This window comes from Epinephelus lanceolatus, chromosome 7 (genome assembly GCF_041903045.1).
Source record: "Epinephelus lanceolatus isolate andai-2023 chromosome 7, ASM4190304v1, whole genome shotgun sequence".
NCBI lineage: Eukaryota > Metazoa > Chordata > Actinopteri > Perciformes > Serranidae > Epinephelus > Epinephelus lanceolatus.
The window spans coordinates 17156831-17174167 of record NC_135740.1 but is presented as its reverse complement, the minus strand read 5'-3'; the positions used below and the strand labels follow the sequence as shown (position 1 = coordinate 17174167).

Sequence of the window (17337 nt, the reverse complement as noted above, 5' to 3'; positions counted from 1 at the left end):
CTGATTCAACTCAGCCCACCAGATGTGCCAAAAAATTGCTGTGGCATAACAACGGCATCAGGTGTAAGACTCACATTTAGAGGTAAAAAACCTTCACAGGGCAAATCAATTAACAGGAGCCTCTCCGAAAACACTCAAATAAAGGAAAAACCAACACTGGGCATGTAATTCTTCCTCACAGCTGTTTTATTCGTTCAACAACTCACATTACAAATACTTCAAATGTATGCATACAGTTACAAACAGTTGGCAGCAAATGAATATATGACATTAGATCTTTGTTTTACTTCAATTCTACAAACCAACTATAAAAACTGACGTCTGTATTGTAGCGTAAATTAATCAGGAAGAAAATATAAAAATTGGAACTTACGTATAAATGTGAAATGACTTAATAAAAATCAAAATGATATCAGGTAAAAAAAAAAAAAAAAAGTTAATAAATATAACCTTCCCAGCATACAATTAAAAACTATTGAAATTTTGCAATCAAGTAATACTAACAGACATAATCAATATTCTTTTCATCTGAAAATGTGGAGCACAATACAGCAATTAGAAAAACTAGACACATCAACGAGTTTAACACATCACCCCAAAAAATATAACAAAAATCTGATCAAAATGATAGTTATACATTTCAATTGAAAATATAGCAAATGCTAAATACATTATCGACCTAGTATATACAATGTTTTCAATCACAGTAGCATGGTTGTAGCAAAATAAGTAAATAAGCACAAAACTAATGTTTAAAAATAAATTCAGGTATAAATTAGTTTTTTTTTCTTGCAGACATCAGCATGAACAATAGGAAACAAATAATGTGTAAATGACTGCATGGTTTATATGGATTAAATGACTTACACTGCGGAGACTTGTTTCTGGAAAGAATAAGTATTGCACATAATGGCTCAAAGTTAACTTGCAACATTAAATCACATTCAGGTTATGTCCCAAAGCATGCCACATCACAAAGGGGGTCAAGTGATCAAGTCTCCTCACCTATGTCCTACTGAGTGTCCTCTACATTACAAAACGCATCCAAAGTGTTGTCACTGTGTAGATTGCATAAACATCATGTCTGTGTAAGGAAGGCAGACTCCATCATGTAAAGAGAGGCTACAAGAGAGGTGATCTCAAAGAGATAAGGAAAAGAAAGTTAAAAAGGAAAAAGGAGATCTAGTGCATTACATTAGGTCCTGCATTAACACTAGCCATGTTATTTCTGTATTACATTATGCATGCCAAGAATAAGTAGAACTTACAGGCAGTCCCAGAAAGAAGATCTAAATATTCAAACAGCTGATATCCACTCCGGTGATAGAAGGGAAGATTTCACATTGACCAAAGCCAAAACATTTACCCTATTGATAACCTTAATGACTACACCTAGGAGCGAAATATCAGAATATATTTTCAAGACTATCAAAATCAGTTTAGAAAGGTCTTGTCATGCCTTAGGATCCTGTAATTATGTTTATTAGGACAGAGGAGAATCCATATATGACTGGCTAATGAAAGCCTCATTTTTTTTTTAATTTATCTACAGAATCACACCAATGCACCAGACAATTTTCAGATTTACCAGCACTTAAATATATAAAAGCTAATTGAAAATTATATTAATATCATTCATTTTCTTTTTTAAATTAAGTTTACCATAAATGCAGATCTCTTAGTAACAAAGGTACAAAATTATTTTTCACCAAGTGAAAAAAATGAGGTATTGCAAAAGGAGTTCTCCCATCTGTGAAAAATGTGCCTAAAATGACTATTGAAAAAAATATTTAGAAAAGTAGTGCATAATAAATGTATATATGTTCATGACAAAATAATCAGCTATAAAACACTGTACAAAAATCAGCAGGCCATGTATAAAATAATATCTTTATCTCTGTGACAGCAAATTCTAGCTACTACCATATCCAACCACAACACTTGTGATAGAAGCTCCAGTCATGGTAGAGCGTGCAGTGGTACACCATGAGGACAGCTCAGGGAGACTGGACTGTGCATTCCCATTAGTTTGTACTACATTAGCATGTTAGCTTCCAGTGCTAATATCCCTGACAATATAAAGTGAGCAAATACTACTGCCAATACCTGAGCCCTGAGGGCTGTGTCTTTATTAGCCGACACCCACAAACCGAAACTCCAGACAACTCCAGCCTTTCCTCCGCCGAATGACAGGAGGACACAACATTATCCTGAAAACCCTCAGATCAACATCTGCTTTTGATGATGCGTTTTAGGCCAATCTTTGGTTTGCCCTTTCTGGTTACAAAGTGTCGACTTTTAAACCAAAACCTAAAAACTCATGCCAGCAATCGAAACACGTGGGCCAGACTGAGGGGAGATTTTGTTTTGTGACGTGGCCAGATGCTGTACACGTGAGCTTCTTAGAAAAACTCAATCGTCCGACCATCGGAAACGGCGTTCCTCCTCTGTTCAACCCAACCATTTGCACTCAACCTTTGGTAAATGGTACAGTTGTTCTCTAATCCTGCAAGCAAAAAGTAAGAAAATGCACCCTTCTTAAACTCAACTTCCATAGTTAGTATACTGATTTAGGTATGATGAACCTCACTTAAATTTTATGTTACTCTTGACAACAAATGTAAGCAGCTTTGCCAGCTAACACGAAAAGAAAAGTACAGTCAAGTCAGAAAACATCTAAATCCAAATCTAATGCATCCATATGCTCATGCACACTTAAAGTCAAAACATAAATGGGATTTCACTCTCTTCTTAGCATTTACTTCTTTTAGAAGGCCCAATTAAAATGAAATAAAATAAAAAATAAATTAAGATTTTTTTTTTTTTTTAACTTAAAAGAAAAGTGCATTTATTTTTCATGTCATTGCCCGTACCCCTTCCCTTACTACCCCTGTCTTTCAATCCCTCCCCGATCCTGCATCCTCTCCCTCCCTTGCCCTCTCGCCTCAGTTCCAGCGGAAGGAGATGTGTCGTGGTCGATCCCCTCCCTCCTTCACCAGCGGCTTGTGGAACTCACGGCCGGCCCGGGAGTGGATGGCCGCCCAGCAGTATTCGCAGTAGTACTGCAGACAGGTCACATTGGCGCAGAAGAAAGGAGCAAACTTCCCCCCGCAGCGGGTGCCCTGGCACTCATCACACAGCTGGTCGTCCAGAACATATGGCTTCACTTCCACCTGTAAAAGAAAAAGAAAATGGACGACAGGAGAAAAACTGTGTTAAAATGGAGGTTGAGAAAAATGTGAAATGCGTGCACAGCAGCATGTTGGATAGGTTTAAATTAATATTTCATGAACATCCACTCTTCATTTTTTAAGACCTGAATGGGAAGCTGCTAACATCCGATGGACTCACCCGTTTATCAATCTCCCCATGCTGCAGTTGAACGAATCGGGCACTAATGGCTGCAATGTAGCTTTGCTGATTGGAGAAGGCTACTCGCCCCGCCCCTTTTGGATACTTGAGTTCGGGGTCTGTGTCAATCCCAGCATAACAGACTCCACCATACAGACGGTCCATGATCATGGCGAGCTCCACTGGAAGAGCAGTGCAACACAATGTATGTTAATGGGATCTAACTGACTCCTGAGACTGCAATACATTTAGAGGAGTCACCGCATACACTCACCTGCACGAAGGGGACGAGGGACACCTCCTACAAAGATAGTTTTCCTCGGGTCTAATGGCTGAGAGCCATCCATTACAAAGTCACTGTCGTTTAGGTTCCAGGGCCGGATCTGAACCTATGAAGACCAAAATGAGAAAAGCATTCATTTCCTCTCAGTCAGGCTCTACTACTTTGTGAGCAAGATACAGTTTGGATTGTGAAAATGAAAGCGGCTTGCTGCTCATGTAATATGGATTAACACGTTTCTTTGGTTCAGTCTGACTGCCACTGCAGCACACTGCTGCTGGTGGTGGCTGTGGATTTTTACGGGAAGCAATGAAGGGGGAATACAGTAGGTGCTCCAACTGGGGAGGTCACTGTTGTTACATTTTCCCCACCTTTTGTGCTGTGGGGCAGAACACTGCAACATATACGTAAATGTACATTATATAACTGAACATATAAACTAACAAACAAACACTACAGTCAAAATTAGCCTTCAATTGATCATGATTAGCACTTGGCTACCAGTCTTGTCTGGGTCCAGACCTTTGAATCCGCCCTCGCCACCAACTTCACTGATTCGTCTGGCATCATGACATGTAACAGCTGTTTCTCAGTTGGCAATCCATCGATCCAATGAGCACCATGGGGGGACTAACGCTGATATGAGGTGGTGCACAGGAACCAATGACAAGATAGACACTGCTATCAGTGTCCTCTCAATATCGCACAACATCATAGTTTGTCTTACTTTGCTCTGATTCACTCTTAACACACACGCAGAACCAGTATTTTGGCAAGGTAATGCCTCAGTGCGGACTTAAAATTAAATTGGATTCAGGCGGACACGTTAGTCTCTCGTGATCGGTTAGGGAAAAATGAACCCCTCTTCATCATGGCAACCAGTAAGAGTGGATGTAATGTCAGACTGAAGATGGAAACTGAGTGTTACAAGCGGACTATTCTGTTCAATATGCAGCAGCCATCAGTCGATTTTTCGCTAAAATTCTGCACTTTAATGCGCAGTGAACTAAACATATACATCTAATGAATTACTACGAAGTCCACATTTGGACACACACACAAAATAAATAAAGCTGTACTGAACCTCCCAGTTTTCTGAGATAAAATGACCAGACACACTAAAAAAAAAGAAAGCTTGTGCGAGTCTATGATTTTAACATTTGTGTTAGTTTTGTACTCTCTGGGCAAGATGGATAAAAAGCATGTAGCGGCAAAACAAGATGACTCTCACAGGCTTGTCTTTGATGGTGGGACTGGAGACACACAGGTAAAGCTTGCCATCCTCCTGAATGCAGGCATCAATCAGGGCCTGAACAGAGCTCTCATCTTGAAACAGTAGGAATGCATATCCTGGAAAGGTTGGACAAACGGAACAATGAGTGTGCAGAACTAGCTAATACGCATCATCACAGAGCTGTAGAGTGAACACGCTGGCAGAAATATAATGTCCAACTGGTTAGACTTACCTTTTGGTGGGAAATAGGACTTGCTCTCTGCCTTGTGAGGCCAGTCAACAAACAGGTGACCAAATCGGCGGAAACTGGCAGTAATTTCATCTGAAAAAGGAAACTCAAATCAGTCAGCATTCGTATTTTGCCGTGCCCATTACAAATTTTGCGATATTAATCAACTCCCGCCATACAAAAATTATCGATAAAAAAAGAAGAAAGTTGAAAATTACGGGTTTGTTAAAGCTTTTGATCTCCAACATGCAGATGAAAAGCATCTTCTGTGACAGTAACACGTCTTTACCTTCATCTATGTCTGGGGGCAGCCCTCCAACAAACACTTTGCGCGAATATCGCTCCACACGTTCACCATTGAGGTGTGGGAAACAGTGGGCTGAACCTAGGCCAGCGAGCCCCTGGTCACCAGACTCATCTTCTCCGAAGGAGCGCTCATCCTCCATGGGAAACAGAGACGAGTGACCTAGCAGGGAGAACGATTTGGATTACATAAACGGGTTCACCAACAGTGAGGTTGAACCAAGATTCTTATTGTTTTGAAAAAGTATTAATGATATTATAATGAGCAGGGGATTTGATTAGATGTAAATTAACTAAATAACATCAAAGAATACATACAAAAGCAGCCATGATTGCCATTTTTGATGACACAGTAAAAGCATGAGTATTAACACTACAAGGTCTCAGCAGGCAACATGGGAAGGCATTTACACCCTACAGAAAAAAGGGGATTTAAACCCTGACAATATTCAAGGCACAATAATCAGTGACACTTAACAGCCAAGCAGACAAACACAAAAGGAAAACCACAAAGTCATTATCTCAGGGCTCATCACCGTTCTCTAAAAATCACATGGAAGAAATCAAGACACATCCACAATCTTTACCTCGTCTTCTGCCATAACTTCTTGCTGCATGTAAAACAACACAAAACACTCTTGAAATGGCTTTTGAAAAAGGTGCAGAGTCAAAAACAGCAAGTAAAACACTGCCAGGGCTTGAAATTAATTTGTTGGATCACCAGCTAAAATGGCTTCTGTATTTTGAAGTATCAGCCACTCTGAAAAATACACCAGTATCCATGAACTGCATTTAATTGAGAGCAATACATCTATATATATATATATATATTGTATAATTGAGAGTGAGAACCCAACATGGCATGTAACTGTAGCCCACAGTAACTGAACGCCTCATTAATCACTATGCATGTAAAACAAACTAAAGCTGACCTTTATTTTTTACTAAGATTTCTTTTGCTACACATTCACTAACTCCGCATATGACTGAAGAAACACTGTGTGACTCAATGTCTTTCAGAACATAACGCTCATCATTATGCATGGAAATACTGATAAATAAAACTTACAACCATACATCATCTGCCTCTGACAGCTCACAGTATAATTTATTTGCTCTGTGTGGTCTCCGAACCTATGTAACAACAGTATTATTTCTCTACTCCAAGAAGCCGGTCTGGTCTCATCTCCTTTTGGTCAGCCATTTTGGGTGTGTCACAGTCATTTTGTTTTTTACTACTTGCTTTATGTCTCACTGGGGTTATGGGATTTCATATATTATGTATATTTTGTATGATCTCACCAAATTCCTATAAACTACGTTTAAATGGTAATGAAGGACTGAATCTTACATCTTTACTTGCATGGTTAAATAATATTTTTTTCTGCATTTGGCAGACTTTAATTTCAAGCCCTGACTTCTGCTACAGCGCTGCATATTTGTATGCATGTCATTTACATACCATTCATAGGTAGAGGCCCGTCTCCACCCTGGTGAGAGAAGCTGTAGCGTCCTACATGACAAAAACAGGAGAGGCCTCAGAACATCATGTCATGACATTTCACTCCTTTCCCTTAACATATAAATCTATTCCAACTGAAGTTATCTTGAAATGGTTTAGGGTAATATTCTGTTCTGTCTCTAAAGGAGCACACATTTGGGGAAAGTAAGAAGAATGTAGCTATTGCATACACATACATGTAGAGAAAACTGCATGTTAGTGTAATATCATGTGCGAGAGAAATGCTGGAATAAGTCCAAGGACATGTGTTAGACTTGCAAATTATTAGCGGATTTTATAATTGAGGAAGCTGTAAAAAAGAGAAGTTTCAAAAAAAGAAGGCACATGCATCAGCTGGCCCACATTAGCATCAGCTGGCTGTGATGGAAAAACAGAGTTCTATTAAGACTGACTGCAACAAAAACTGAACTAAAATGTTTTATTAATGAGAGAGTTAGCTCAGATCAAAGAGCCTCCACAGCAAAAATGCTGCAGGCAACGGTTTTCACGAGTCACACAGAAAAAGAGAAATGTGGCGATTTGATTTGAATGCGACATATATGCATTTTGCAACGATGCAAAAGCATTTTTTTGATACTATACCACAAAATCCTTCTTTTACAAGAGAAAGGAAATCATATCTCTTTAATGTGAATTGTCTAAACTAAAGCAGTCGTCAAAGTACAAATGTGCCTAAAATGTGCCAAATTCTGATAATCTAATAAAATATTCTACCTAGATATGCCACGCCAGCTTTTGGTACTTTGATTCTGACTGCTGTGAACGCATTTTGGTTGGTACTTAAATAATTATTTCACTGCTGGAAAGATGGTCTTTTCATAAAGTTGGGCTGTCTATGCAGCAGATAGGCTTAAATACTTTTGAAATTGGAACAACATGGCCAGAGAAAACAGTGAAAAAGGACTGTGGCACTCGCTTTTGCTCAAAAGGTAGAAAACCTACAACTACCACAATTAATGCTAACTAACTAACTAACTAACTAACTAACTAACTAACTAACTACAGTTAATGCTCCCGCTGGTGGCTGGTCTAAAAACAATATGGTGGCCTGCTAGTTGCAAGGGATCTCATATTACATTTGAACAGCAAGCTAAAATATGTTTCTGAAGACATTTTAGGTGAGAGAAAAGCAACACAGTTGATCTGAGTTCTTTCAGCCTCGATTTTCACAATAAAATAAACAATATGGTGCCCGCTTCCTGTTCAGATTTTCATATCACAGTCAACTGTGCACCAAAATAGGTTTCTGAAGACATTTTATGATAGAAACTGGCAATACAGTAACAGAATCTTGGATTCAATTTAATCAGCACTGCTGAGTGTTATAGTTTGGTCCAAGTTTGGTCCATTTCTATACGCTTTGTGTCCGTGGGGGCGGGCATACAAAAATGCCGAAGTACAATCTGTGGTGCGACGAACAGCCCCAGAGCCAGTGAAAATCTGCACAATGACACGCAATGTGTCATCTGGCAGATTTGAGCTGAGGGGTGAGCAGGGAGACCTGGGCACTGGTAAAGCTGGCTGAAAATCAGTATCTGAAAAGTATTCCTTTAAGAGGTATATAAGATACACATCCCCGCTTAAACAGCACTTAAATTATATTCTATTGAAATTAGGGGGCAACAATGTACAGGAAGATGCATTGTACTGTGCAATATTCGAAATCATCATTCGAATTTTTGGGAGTTACTCCCTGTCACCACGACTATCAAAAACCTAACTGGATTGCTTTTAGTTTTCCTCCAAGCTTAGCAACAACCACAGTTTCCACAGTTAGGGCTCCTTTATGCTCAACGGGTCGTCCACTAATCGGAACACCAGCGGTTCGATCCCCAGCTCCTCCAGTCTGCATGTTGAAGTATTCTCGAGCAAGATACTGAACCCCAAACTGCTCACGATGGCTGTTCCATCGGTGTGCGAGTGTGTTTAACAGGTGGCGCTTCATATGACAGCCTCGGTGAATGCGTGTGTGAATTGGTGAATGTGACTCGTAGTGTAAAAAATCGCTTTGAGTGGTCGGATGACTAGAAAAGTGCTATATAAGTGCAGCCTATTTACCATTCTTTGAAAGCTTACGGATACAGATCAGTAGAGCAGTACCAGCGGAGATTGTGGGGGCAGTGTGGCATATTTAAAGTGAGATATTTCCATAGAAGATGATGAGGACATTTAAAAAATGGCGGAACAAAATAAATCCGTAATATAGTTAAAATAATTCTCATTCCACATGTAGAGATGTATTTAATGGCCTCACAGACCCCCACTGTCTACTGCCTCAGTTTAAAGGTTCATTATCACAACCTCCTTCACCATTGCCTCGTTTTTTTGTTGTGTAAAACTTGTGACTCTGCTCTCTATTGCCGTCAGTTGGAAGTATCTATGTTATTATAAATGACGCATGGAAGCATGAGAGCAGTTCCAATGTTTGAAATGGATGGGGAGTATTTATGTCTGCCATTCCTGCTACTGGGAATGATAACTGCATAGAATTTACATAGCTACTCTTTGGTGACTAGGGATAGCTACTGATAGCTACCCAGAAAAACAAAAGCTCTATCTTCTTCTTGTTTTGGTTGCGCAGTGGCTAACACACATCTTTTGTGCTGTAAATCGAGCCTTCATTTTCCCAGGAGATCGTACCCAGTGGCAGACAGAATTACATAGTGAAAGCGAGGCTTATAGGGAACCAATCTAAACGCAGATGGTGTCATCATTCTGTAGGCATTACATTGTATAATCAACATGTACTTCAACATGTTAGGTTAATTTTGTATTATTACTATAATTTTGTATTTGTATGTTGGTTTTAGTGTGTTGCAAGACAAAAAGTCTCAAAATCCTAACCACACATGTAACTCTATTATCAAAGAAGAAGTGTAATCACAAGTAAAACTAGCGCACACAGTTTTGGGACCCAATAAGCAGCATGTATGTTCAAACTGAAGCCCCGCCATCAACACAATCACTTGTCGGCACTGTGAGGATAATACCCATTCTTCATTTGCTGTCAAATACATGCAACAAATGGCTGTATTTATCTACAGCCAGCGGTGAGGGAAAGTATCCTCTCCTAACTATTGTTAGTGTGGGAACCAACCTTTCAAGGAATCCTGCTCAGCCCTCATAATGTCAATCAGAGAGTTCTCCAGAGAGTGCATACTGAAACCATCAAAGGACCGTGTTCTCTCCTGCTGAAAGAGAGGAAGACAACAATTAGCCTCCTCACTTCCCACATCACCGTCTAAACCGGGACAAGCTGCAAGAGCCCTGACATAGTTTGCCATGATGCTAATAGCTAATAAAAAAACTGCAGAGAATATCCCCGTAGAGACGTTCAGCGGAAAGCACTGTAAACAGAAAATGGAGCCGAGAGTATGTCACACAAAATCACCTGTGTATATCTGCAATCATATCTTTCCTGTCTATCTGAGAGCATCAGATCAGAATATATGCTACTTAGGAGGCAAAAAATGTGTCACCACTTGCCCAATTTCTAATCAATACAAATTCTAATTGAATAGCCTAAGGTAAAAAGATATTAGCATTTGAAACAATCCCAAAAGCACAGAAAAGATATGAGTAATACTTAACACAACTGAGGGTGCTTCACTGTGTATCTAAATGGGTTGAGAGCATGCAAAGCTGCAGAGGAGCACAAGACTTCTCAAATCAGGACAAGAGACGGCCATGTGATCAGAGCAGATGATAACACTGCTCTCCTTCAACGCAATGATCTAGATAAGGCCTCAGACATAAGCACATGCACAATAAGTTTCAATTCATCCGTTTAGTTGGCTTAACGGTCACGTATCCCGTTTTGCTCAATGGCTTATTTGTTGCATTTGTTACAGATGAGCGTGTTTAATGTGGTTAATATCCTTTGCTCCTGCTGGACACTCTAAAACTAAACTGAACTTAGTACTATTAGGCATCACATCTCGTAATTCCTTTAAAACCAGCCAGAGTATTACCTGTGATCTGCTCACCTGGAAAGGGTAGACACTGTCACTGCGACTCATGCTGTCCTCCACCCAGCCCTTGTGATTAAAACCAGAGCTATTTCTGGGGAACTTCTGAGAAGGAACCTGTAGGACAGATGGATTAGTTTCATGCATGTCTGCTCACCAAATGTACCGTGTGCTATCATACCAACTAATGCAAATATCTGCTACCATTTATAAGTGTTTAAGATCTACATCTACCTGGTTGTTGGGGAAGGACTTCTTCAGTGGAGAGATGGAGTTAAGACCCGTCATCCCTCCACCTACCCCCCGCCTGTACTCTCGAACCCCCTGCGTGCCTCCCCAGCCACCATACCCACCGGGGCTCCAGGACGTGGATGTGGGAGTGGAGGGGCTCTGGTAGCTTCCCCAAGGTGAAGGGGGTTTGCTCTGGGCAGGAGTGAGGTGGGGCAGCTGGGTGAACGGTCCTGTGCGATGGGGATGTGGAGGGAAGGAGGGCTGGGGTGGATGAGGGCTAGCTGGAGAGCGCCGGTGCTGCTGTGGGACCCCCTGACCATGGGGGTGGTAGTGCTGGGGGTGAGGTGTGGGTGGGTGGTGCTGGGAGACTGGTCCAATTTGCGGGGAGAAACTACCTCCGGCTCCAAAGCCAGGGCCGGCATGGTGGGAGAAGTTCTGGAACAGCAGGGGAGGTCCGTTGGCGTTAGAGCCAGCCGGGCCGAAGAACCCACCGACGTCTTCCCCAACCACTGGAGACTGGGTGGATGGGACAGCAGGGGACCAGTTGTTAAAGCTGGTCAGCGAGGATGAGGAGGAGGTGGACTGTGCACAGCTTGTACCCATTCCCAGGCTGTCCTGGTAGTCGAACCCACTGAGCACAGGGGACTCCATCCTCAGCTTCTCCTTTCCACCACTGCTCTCCAGAGAACCCTTCTCCAAAGGGCTGTCTTCAGGAAGAGCTCCCTCAAGCTCTCCTAGTCCTCCCCCAGCCTCCTGCTGGCCCGGGGACAAGGCCTGAGGCTGGGCCTGGACCTGAGACTTCTCCTGCATGTCCTGGAGGTCCAAGGCCTTGGACTTGTCTGACTCCAGAATCTCATCTTGCATGTTACTGTGTTGGGCTACGGCAGGGAACAGCCAAGCACTGCCCCCATTGGTGGAGCAGGTGTTGTTTACGAAGGAAGGGGGGCTGGGGGGGTTGGAGGGGTGGTGTGGGTGCTGGGGTTGGAGGTGAGGAGGGATCCTTACAGGGAAAGCAGATTTGTTACCGCTGCTGTTCTTCACCAGAACTCCAAACCCGTAGTCCCCCATTTAGGACACCCAGTAAATCTTCAATTCACTTTTGGCTTTCACCGTCTTCTTTATCCTAATACAAGGGTTGAGGAAGGGCAGGGGAGGGGTGACAAAAAACACAAGACTGTTACACTCAAGTTGATCTGGCCTCTAAAAAAAAAACAAGCCTCGCCATACCCTGTAAATGTGCTTGGGCTGCACCCTGTCTGGTCTTGTGATGCAATCAATGAGATTAAATCATTGACTCGCTTGGCCATGGGAGGCCTGGATGAAATATAACACTCGGATAGCAGGCAGGCAGGCAACCACGGAAAACACCCAGCCTCACCAGCGCAGACAGCTAGCAGCCTGTGCTGGTGAGGCTTACGTCTCTAAAGGTCGTTACGCAGCTAGCAGCAAGCTAACAGCTGCTCCGCCACCTTCCATGTGCCCTATTAATCATGCAGATCCCAGCAGTCAATTTTAAAGTACGTTTATGCACTACAGTGCATCCGTGAACGCTCAAGCACCGTGGGGGCTTACAGCATGGACACTTACCAAATAATCTTCCCTTTTCAGCAATGACCTCCTCATACGCAACCATTTAAATACAGGAAAATGTTGATGACGTCTCCTGTCTGTTCTGAATCTAGGGTAGTTCCCTTCACCAAGCCGCTAGGCTAGGATAATAGCCGATACCGCAGAGACGTTGTAGCATATTTGCACACCAGCTGGGAAGCAATAAACGAATTCAACGGCTAAAACGTCACCTCGAAATTTCACTAACGTACACGACAGCGTTAACGACGACAGGACGGCGGAATTTTCCAGGACTTGAGTGGTTAGAAATGGTGTATGGCTCTTTAGACGACCTCGTCTGTTTCGTGTCCTGTATGTTCAATGTCACACAGCCTACCAAACCTTGTCATCATTTTTACATCTCGAAACACCGTGACGCAACCTCGACGGCCGTTTGAACGTATCGACAAATGTGTGTATTTAGATATATGTCGGGCATAGCTACCTTCAGTTCGGCGTCATGACCTTATCGTTTAGATGTTGCCATATTTTAGCGTTTTCCCTTTTTCTGCATTTCACAGGCAGCCGGTGTAAATGGTCTCTTCTCTCTTCTAGATGACAGCTGGACCAGTCGGGAGACACTTCCGTCTGCAAGCCCCGCCCCCTCCTTCAGCCACCAGCCACTGTGTGTCAGGATTTCCCTCAGAAGCCCCGCCCATCTCACTAGAATCTGACATGTGATTGGATGATTCCCGTGTGATGACGCCCACAGCACTCCTTCTCAATGAATGGCACATGCACTCAAGACGTTCTCCTCCCAAATAAGGATACCTAGAAATCAATGGGAGGAGTTGTTGTATTGTAAGGGAAATTAAACATCCAAGGAAATTTCTATCTAAAATCTCAACCATGACTACACAGAGCTATTTTCATGTAAGAAAACTGTAGGACAATTTAGTGCAAAGGGTTAAAATCTAGGGTTTAGTGTTGGTATTTGCATCTGTTCCGAATGCAGATGAGTTAATTTGACTAAGCAAATGGGTTTTTTTTTTTTCTTCCACCTCAGCCTACAGCAATTGTCCAGGATTGGTGTGTTGTGTATCAGACAGGCCCTGAAAGCAAAGGATCAGATAGATAGATAGATAGATAGATAGATAGATAGATAGATAGATAGATAACATCATCACAGCAAAGTACTTCATAGCAATCTCATTAAGCTGCTGCTATTTTCAGCACATAATCGAGCCTGAGAGCTTGATTAATCTTACTTTGGTCAGATCCGTGCTTCGCTCTGATCATGTCATCATATCATACTATCACTTAGTAGGCTATAATACAGATGACATTTCCACATTCCACATATCGTCTCCCTCATCTGACGTCTGCTCGCAAGCCAGAACCTCACGTAGCTGTGCTTTGTCCTTTGCTGAAGCCAATTCATTAAAACCTTAATGATCCTTCACCAGGAGAGGAAAGAGTATCCTTTTCAATAGAAGTACTCCTGCTGGAGCCGCAGTATACATTACTCAGTGAGGAGTAAAATTACTTGTGTTAAAGCTACTCAAGCAAAAGAGACTAATTTTAACAGTTCTTGTGAATGTCACACAGCCTATTGTGGTCATAGGTGAGGTCCTGACTAAATCCACATTAAAGTGAATACTTGAACAACAATTCCTGTGCAGTTCAAGACCATTTTGTCTCTGAAAGCAAAGGTTGCCTTTTAAGGAAAGGAGTTTCAAATGAAGCTTATGTAGAATATCTTCATGACTGTGCCATCTAAAAGCATAGACTTACTGTTCTTAAAATGTACCGAAAAACCTAACTGAAAGAGCCACTAAGTTTCAGTTACTTTCCACCTCAGTTGGAGTGTTATTTACTGCTTGCTTGTTGATTTAGTGTTGTTAACACAGTGTTCTTGTCCCCCAAGGCAGACCCACCCTTCATTTGTATCCTGTAGTAGCAACACACATCACCCCACCCCACTCCTATGTGCGGCAGGGCCTGTTGGGGTGGTTTAACAACACACACAACAGTGTGTCTTGAGCTTCTGGTTTCCTTTTGAAAGAAATAACAGACTGCTGGCCCAGGTGTTACTGGTTTGTTACTCTCAGGCCAGAGACTCAGCAAATCATTGGTAGCTATGGCACTTTGTTGACTTAAAACCAGTTAGCAGCCTGTGTGCATGTCACGGGTAAGGCTGAATGAATGCATGTTTGGATCCACCATCTTATGTGTGTTGCTGCCTGCCATAGGTCTTTTGAGGCTGACAGTAATTCGAGCACAGTGAGTTGTGTCAGCATTTTCTTCCCTGAGAGCAACACGCTCTGTATTCCCCTGTGAAACTGAGCCTTGCTGCTGAGGTTCCACTCATTTTATAGAGCTGAGCAGATCGACGTGATTACTCATTGCACAGTATATTATGTTTTTGTTGTATCAGCTTTACATTTTTCTTTCCGAGGCCCAGTGGGACACAGAGGTGGGGTGCACCTCTTCACCTTGACTGGTTCTTTAATGATTCATCCATGGAACTCAGGCACCCAGTCATTAATTCATTAGTTCACACTGGAGCACAGGGTAGATGTTCACGAAGCACCCGAGGCCGACTATCTCGGGTTTCTCTGCTCAGAGGTGCAGTCTCTCTCTCTCTCTCTGCTGTTCAGCCTCCTCTCAGATGTGATCTCTGCTGCCTCTATATTGATAGAGCACCGTTGCCATACCAACCATGCAAACTGGGAGATTTCTAGTCCAGCCAGCAGCCCATTGTTTGGCCAGGAGGTCATCCATCTCAGACTCAATGCGTTGTTTGAGTGTGACACAGCATAATTTCTCTCACACGCTGTAATCCCAGTGAACGTAGCACGCTGCACTCTGCGGCCTTTCTTATCAGCTCCCTGATTATAGTGTGACACTGGCAGTGTGCAGGCGATGATGTCATAGCTCGCACTGCCCTTTTCAATATATGCACAGTATATACACAGCACCATATCCAGCACAGGGCTTCCCATAGGCAAACTACAACCCCCACCTACCCACCACCACCACCAAAAAACAAGTATATATTTTTAATCTTTTACATTTATTGGATGTTTTTACTAAAAGAGACAAGCGCTAATGAGAAACCAACACAAACAATTTAGCTAACAATCTATAAAAGACTATGATAGGTGCATTTTTCTTCTTCTTTTTCTTTTCTCTAATACTCTAACATCTCCCTTATGTTCTATTTTCTTGAATGTCACAAAAATGAATAAAATTAGGGAGTTTTACTCACTTACACTGCAGGTTGACTATTTGCTGTAGTGTGTAACAATGTCACTGTATTTAGAAATTATTTTAGAATGTAAAGAATGGGTGCCTAGGTTCCATGGACTACTGGATGTAGATGTAAACATGGACCTAGATGCAGTCATCCCAGCAGCGTCTTTTTGTCTAAACGAGCAAAACTGTGATTTGAGACATATTTTTTTGCTATGTATCAAGTGTATAAAAGTGAGTCAGGTTTTAGGGGCATCATAAAGATGGAGGAGAGACCCAGATTTTTAAAAAATAAAGGTCAAAACTGAAGCAGCAGAGGATGATATTCCAACCTTTAGACCCTAATCTGTGCCAAACTCCAAAAATGTTGGACTTCCCGTAATGCAACTTGATAATGTTTTTCATTAGACCCTCCCTGCCTCGTAAATATCCTCTTCTATTACACTCCACACCACCAGTTTGTAACAGGAAGTTTGTGTGCTTCCTGTAATCCAACAGAAAGGACGATAACAGGAAGTTAAAAACACTTTGGATTTACATTTCAAATTAAAATCAAAGAGACTGAATTGTTCAACTCATCATTTCAGCTTTAAAATCATTTGTAGCTTCAATCCAATGACTCATCTCAACCCTATTAAAAATCAAATCCTTGCACCTGCTACTTTCATCTGCCTTTAGGTCAATACAAAGAGAGATGTCACCACCCAGTGGTCATTTGGTGTCATTACACAGTCAGAGGTGAGCTGTGGCAGACTGTATAGGGTAGATTCATACTGAAATGCAGAGGTGCTATTATTACAAGCGCTGTATATGTTAAGTGGCATGTAGCCTTTCTTCTTCCCTGCCACACTGTAGATAAATCAAAAAACAAAAAAACCTTTGGGTGTCAAATTCCCATATATGGCCTTGTGCACCTCAGCACACTCTTAACTTGACCCCAGAATGTCTAAAAGCTCCAAAACAACAGTTGGACGTCTACCTTTCAAACCAGCGCACTGTCTAAATGTTTAGTGAGGCAATGTACACTGTTGGGACAACTCATAAAAACTGACACCCTGGACCCACCCCAAGCATTGCATACAATCCAGAGCCACTGACGTAAATGTTTAGGCCTTTCAATAGGGAGGATATTTCCAGTCCTTGAAACTTTAAACACAGCCCGTATTTCACTGTCAGAGAGGAGGCGGCAAGTCAAACGAGAATAGGGTGTCTTTTAACTCGTGTGTATACCTGAGACGACGAGGCCTTCTCTGCTAACCTGCTCCTTGAATGTTTTACCACCAAATGTTTCGTCCTCTTGTGTGAACTCTTCGGCTGAGCCACGAGAACGTGTTTGTCGTGGTGTTTACGCCATGTTTTCATGCTACATCAGTGTGAATACAAACTGTATTGATAGACACAACATGTACAAAATAC

General features: G+C 42.0%; 1 protein-coding gene across 7 annotated transcripts; it reads right to left on the bottom strand.

Moving 5' to 3' along the window:
* Nucleotides 1-164: 164 nt before the first annotated feature.
* LOC117261085 (cytoplasmic polyadenylation element-binding protein 4-like) lies at nucleotides 165-13306 on the bottom strand. Of its 7 annotated transcripts, none has more exons than XM_033633304.2 (12): nucleotides 13172-13305; nucleotides 11122-12241; nucleotides 10891-11004; nucleotides 10017-10110; nucleotides 6860-6910; nucleotides 5985-6008; nucleotides 5384-5560; nucleotides 5098-5187; nucleotides 4863-4981; nucleotides 3626-3740; nucleotides 3352-3533; nucleotides 165-3173 (listed from the first exon to the last, which is right to left on the bottom strand). In XM_033633304.2, exons 2-12 carry the CDS (start codon nucleotides 12184-12186, stop codon nucleotides 2946-2948), a joined length of 2259 nt encoding a protein of 752 aa, XP_033489195.1. In that variant the 5' UTR covers nucleotides 12187-12241; nucleotides 13172-13305; the 3' UTR covers nucleotides 165-2945. The 7 variants fall into 7 exon arrangements, with proteins under 7 accessions (XP_033489195.1, XP_078025374.1, XP_033489197.1 ...); XM_078169248.1 differs by having other exon boundaries at nucleotides 10017-10107; XM_033633306.2 differs by having other exon boundaries at nucleotides 10906-11004.
* Between the last annotated feature and the right edge of the window lie 4031 nt (nucleotides 13307-17337).

Bases quoted from the DNA above. Each gene is read 5' to 3' on its own strand.
- LOC117261085 (XM_033633304.2), bottom strand. From the start codon at position 12,186: ATGGGGGACTACGGGTTTGGAGTTCTGGTGAAGAACAGCAGCGGTAAC. The intron at 5,561-5,984 runs GTAAAGATTGTG...TCTCCCTGCTAG, and splicing joins AAGTTATGGCAGAAGACGAG to GTCACTCGTCTCTGTTTCCC. The intron at 3,534-3,625 runs GTGAGTGTATGC...CTGCTCTTCCAG, and splicing joins CCCTCGTCCCCTTCGTGCAG to TGGAGCTCGCCATGATCATG.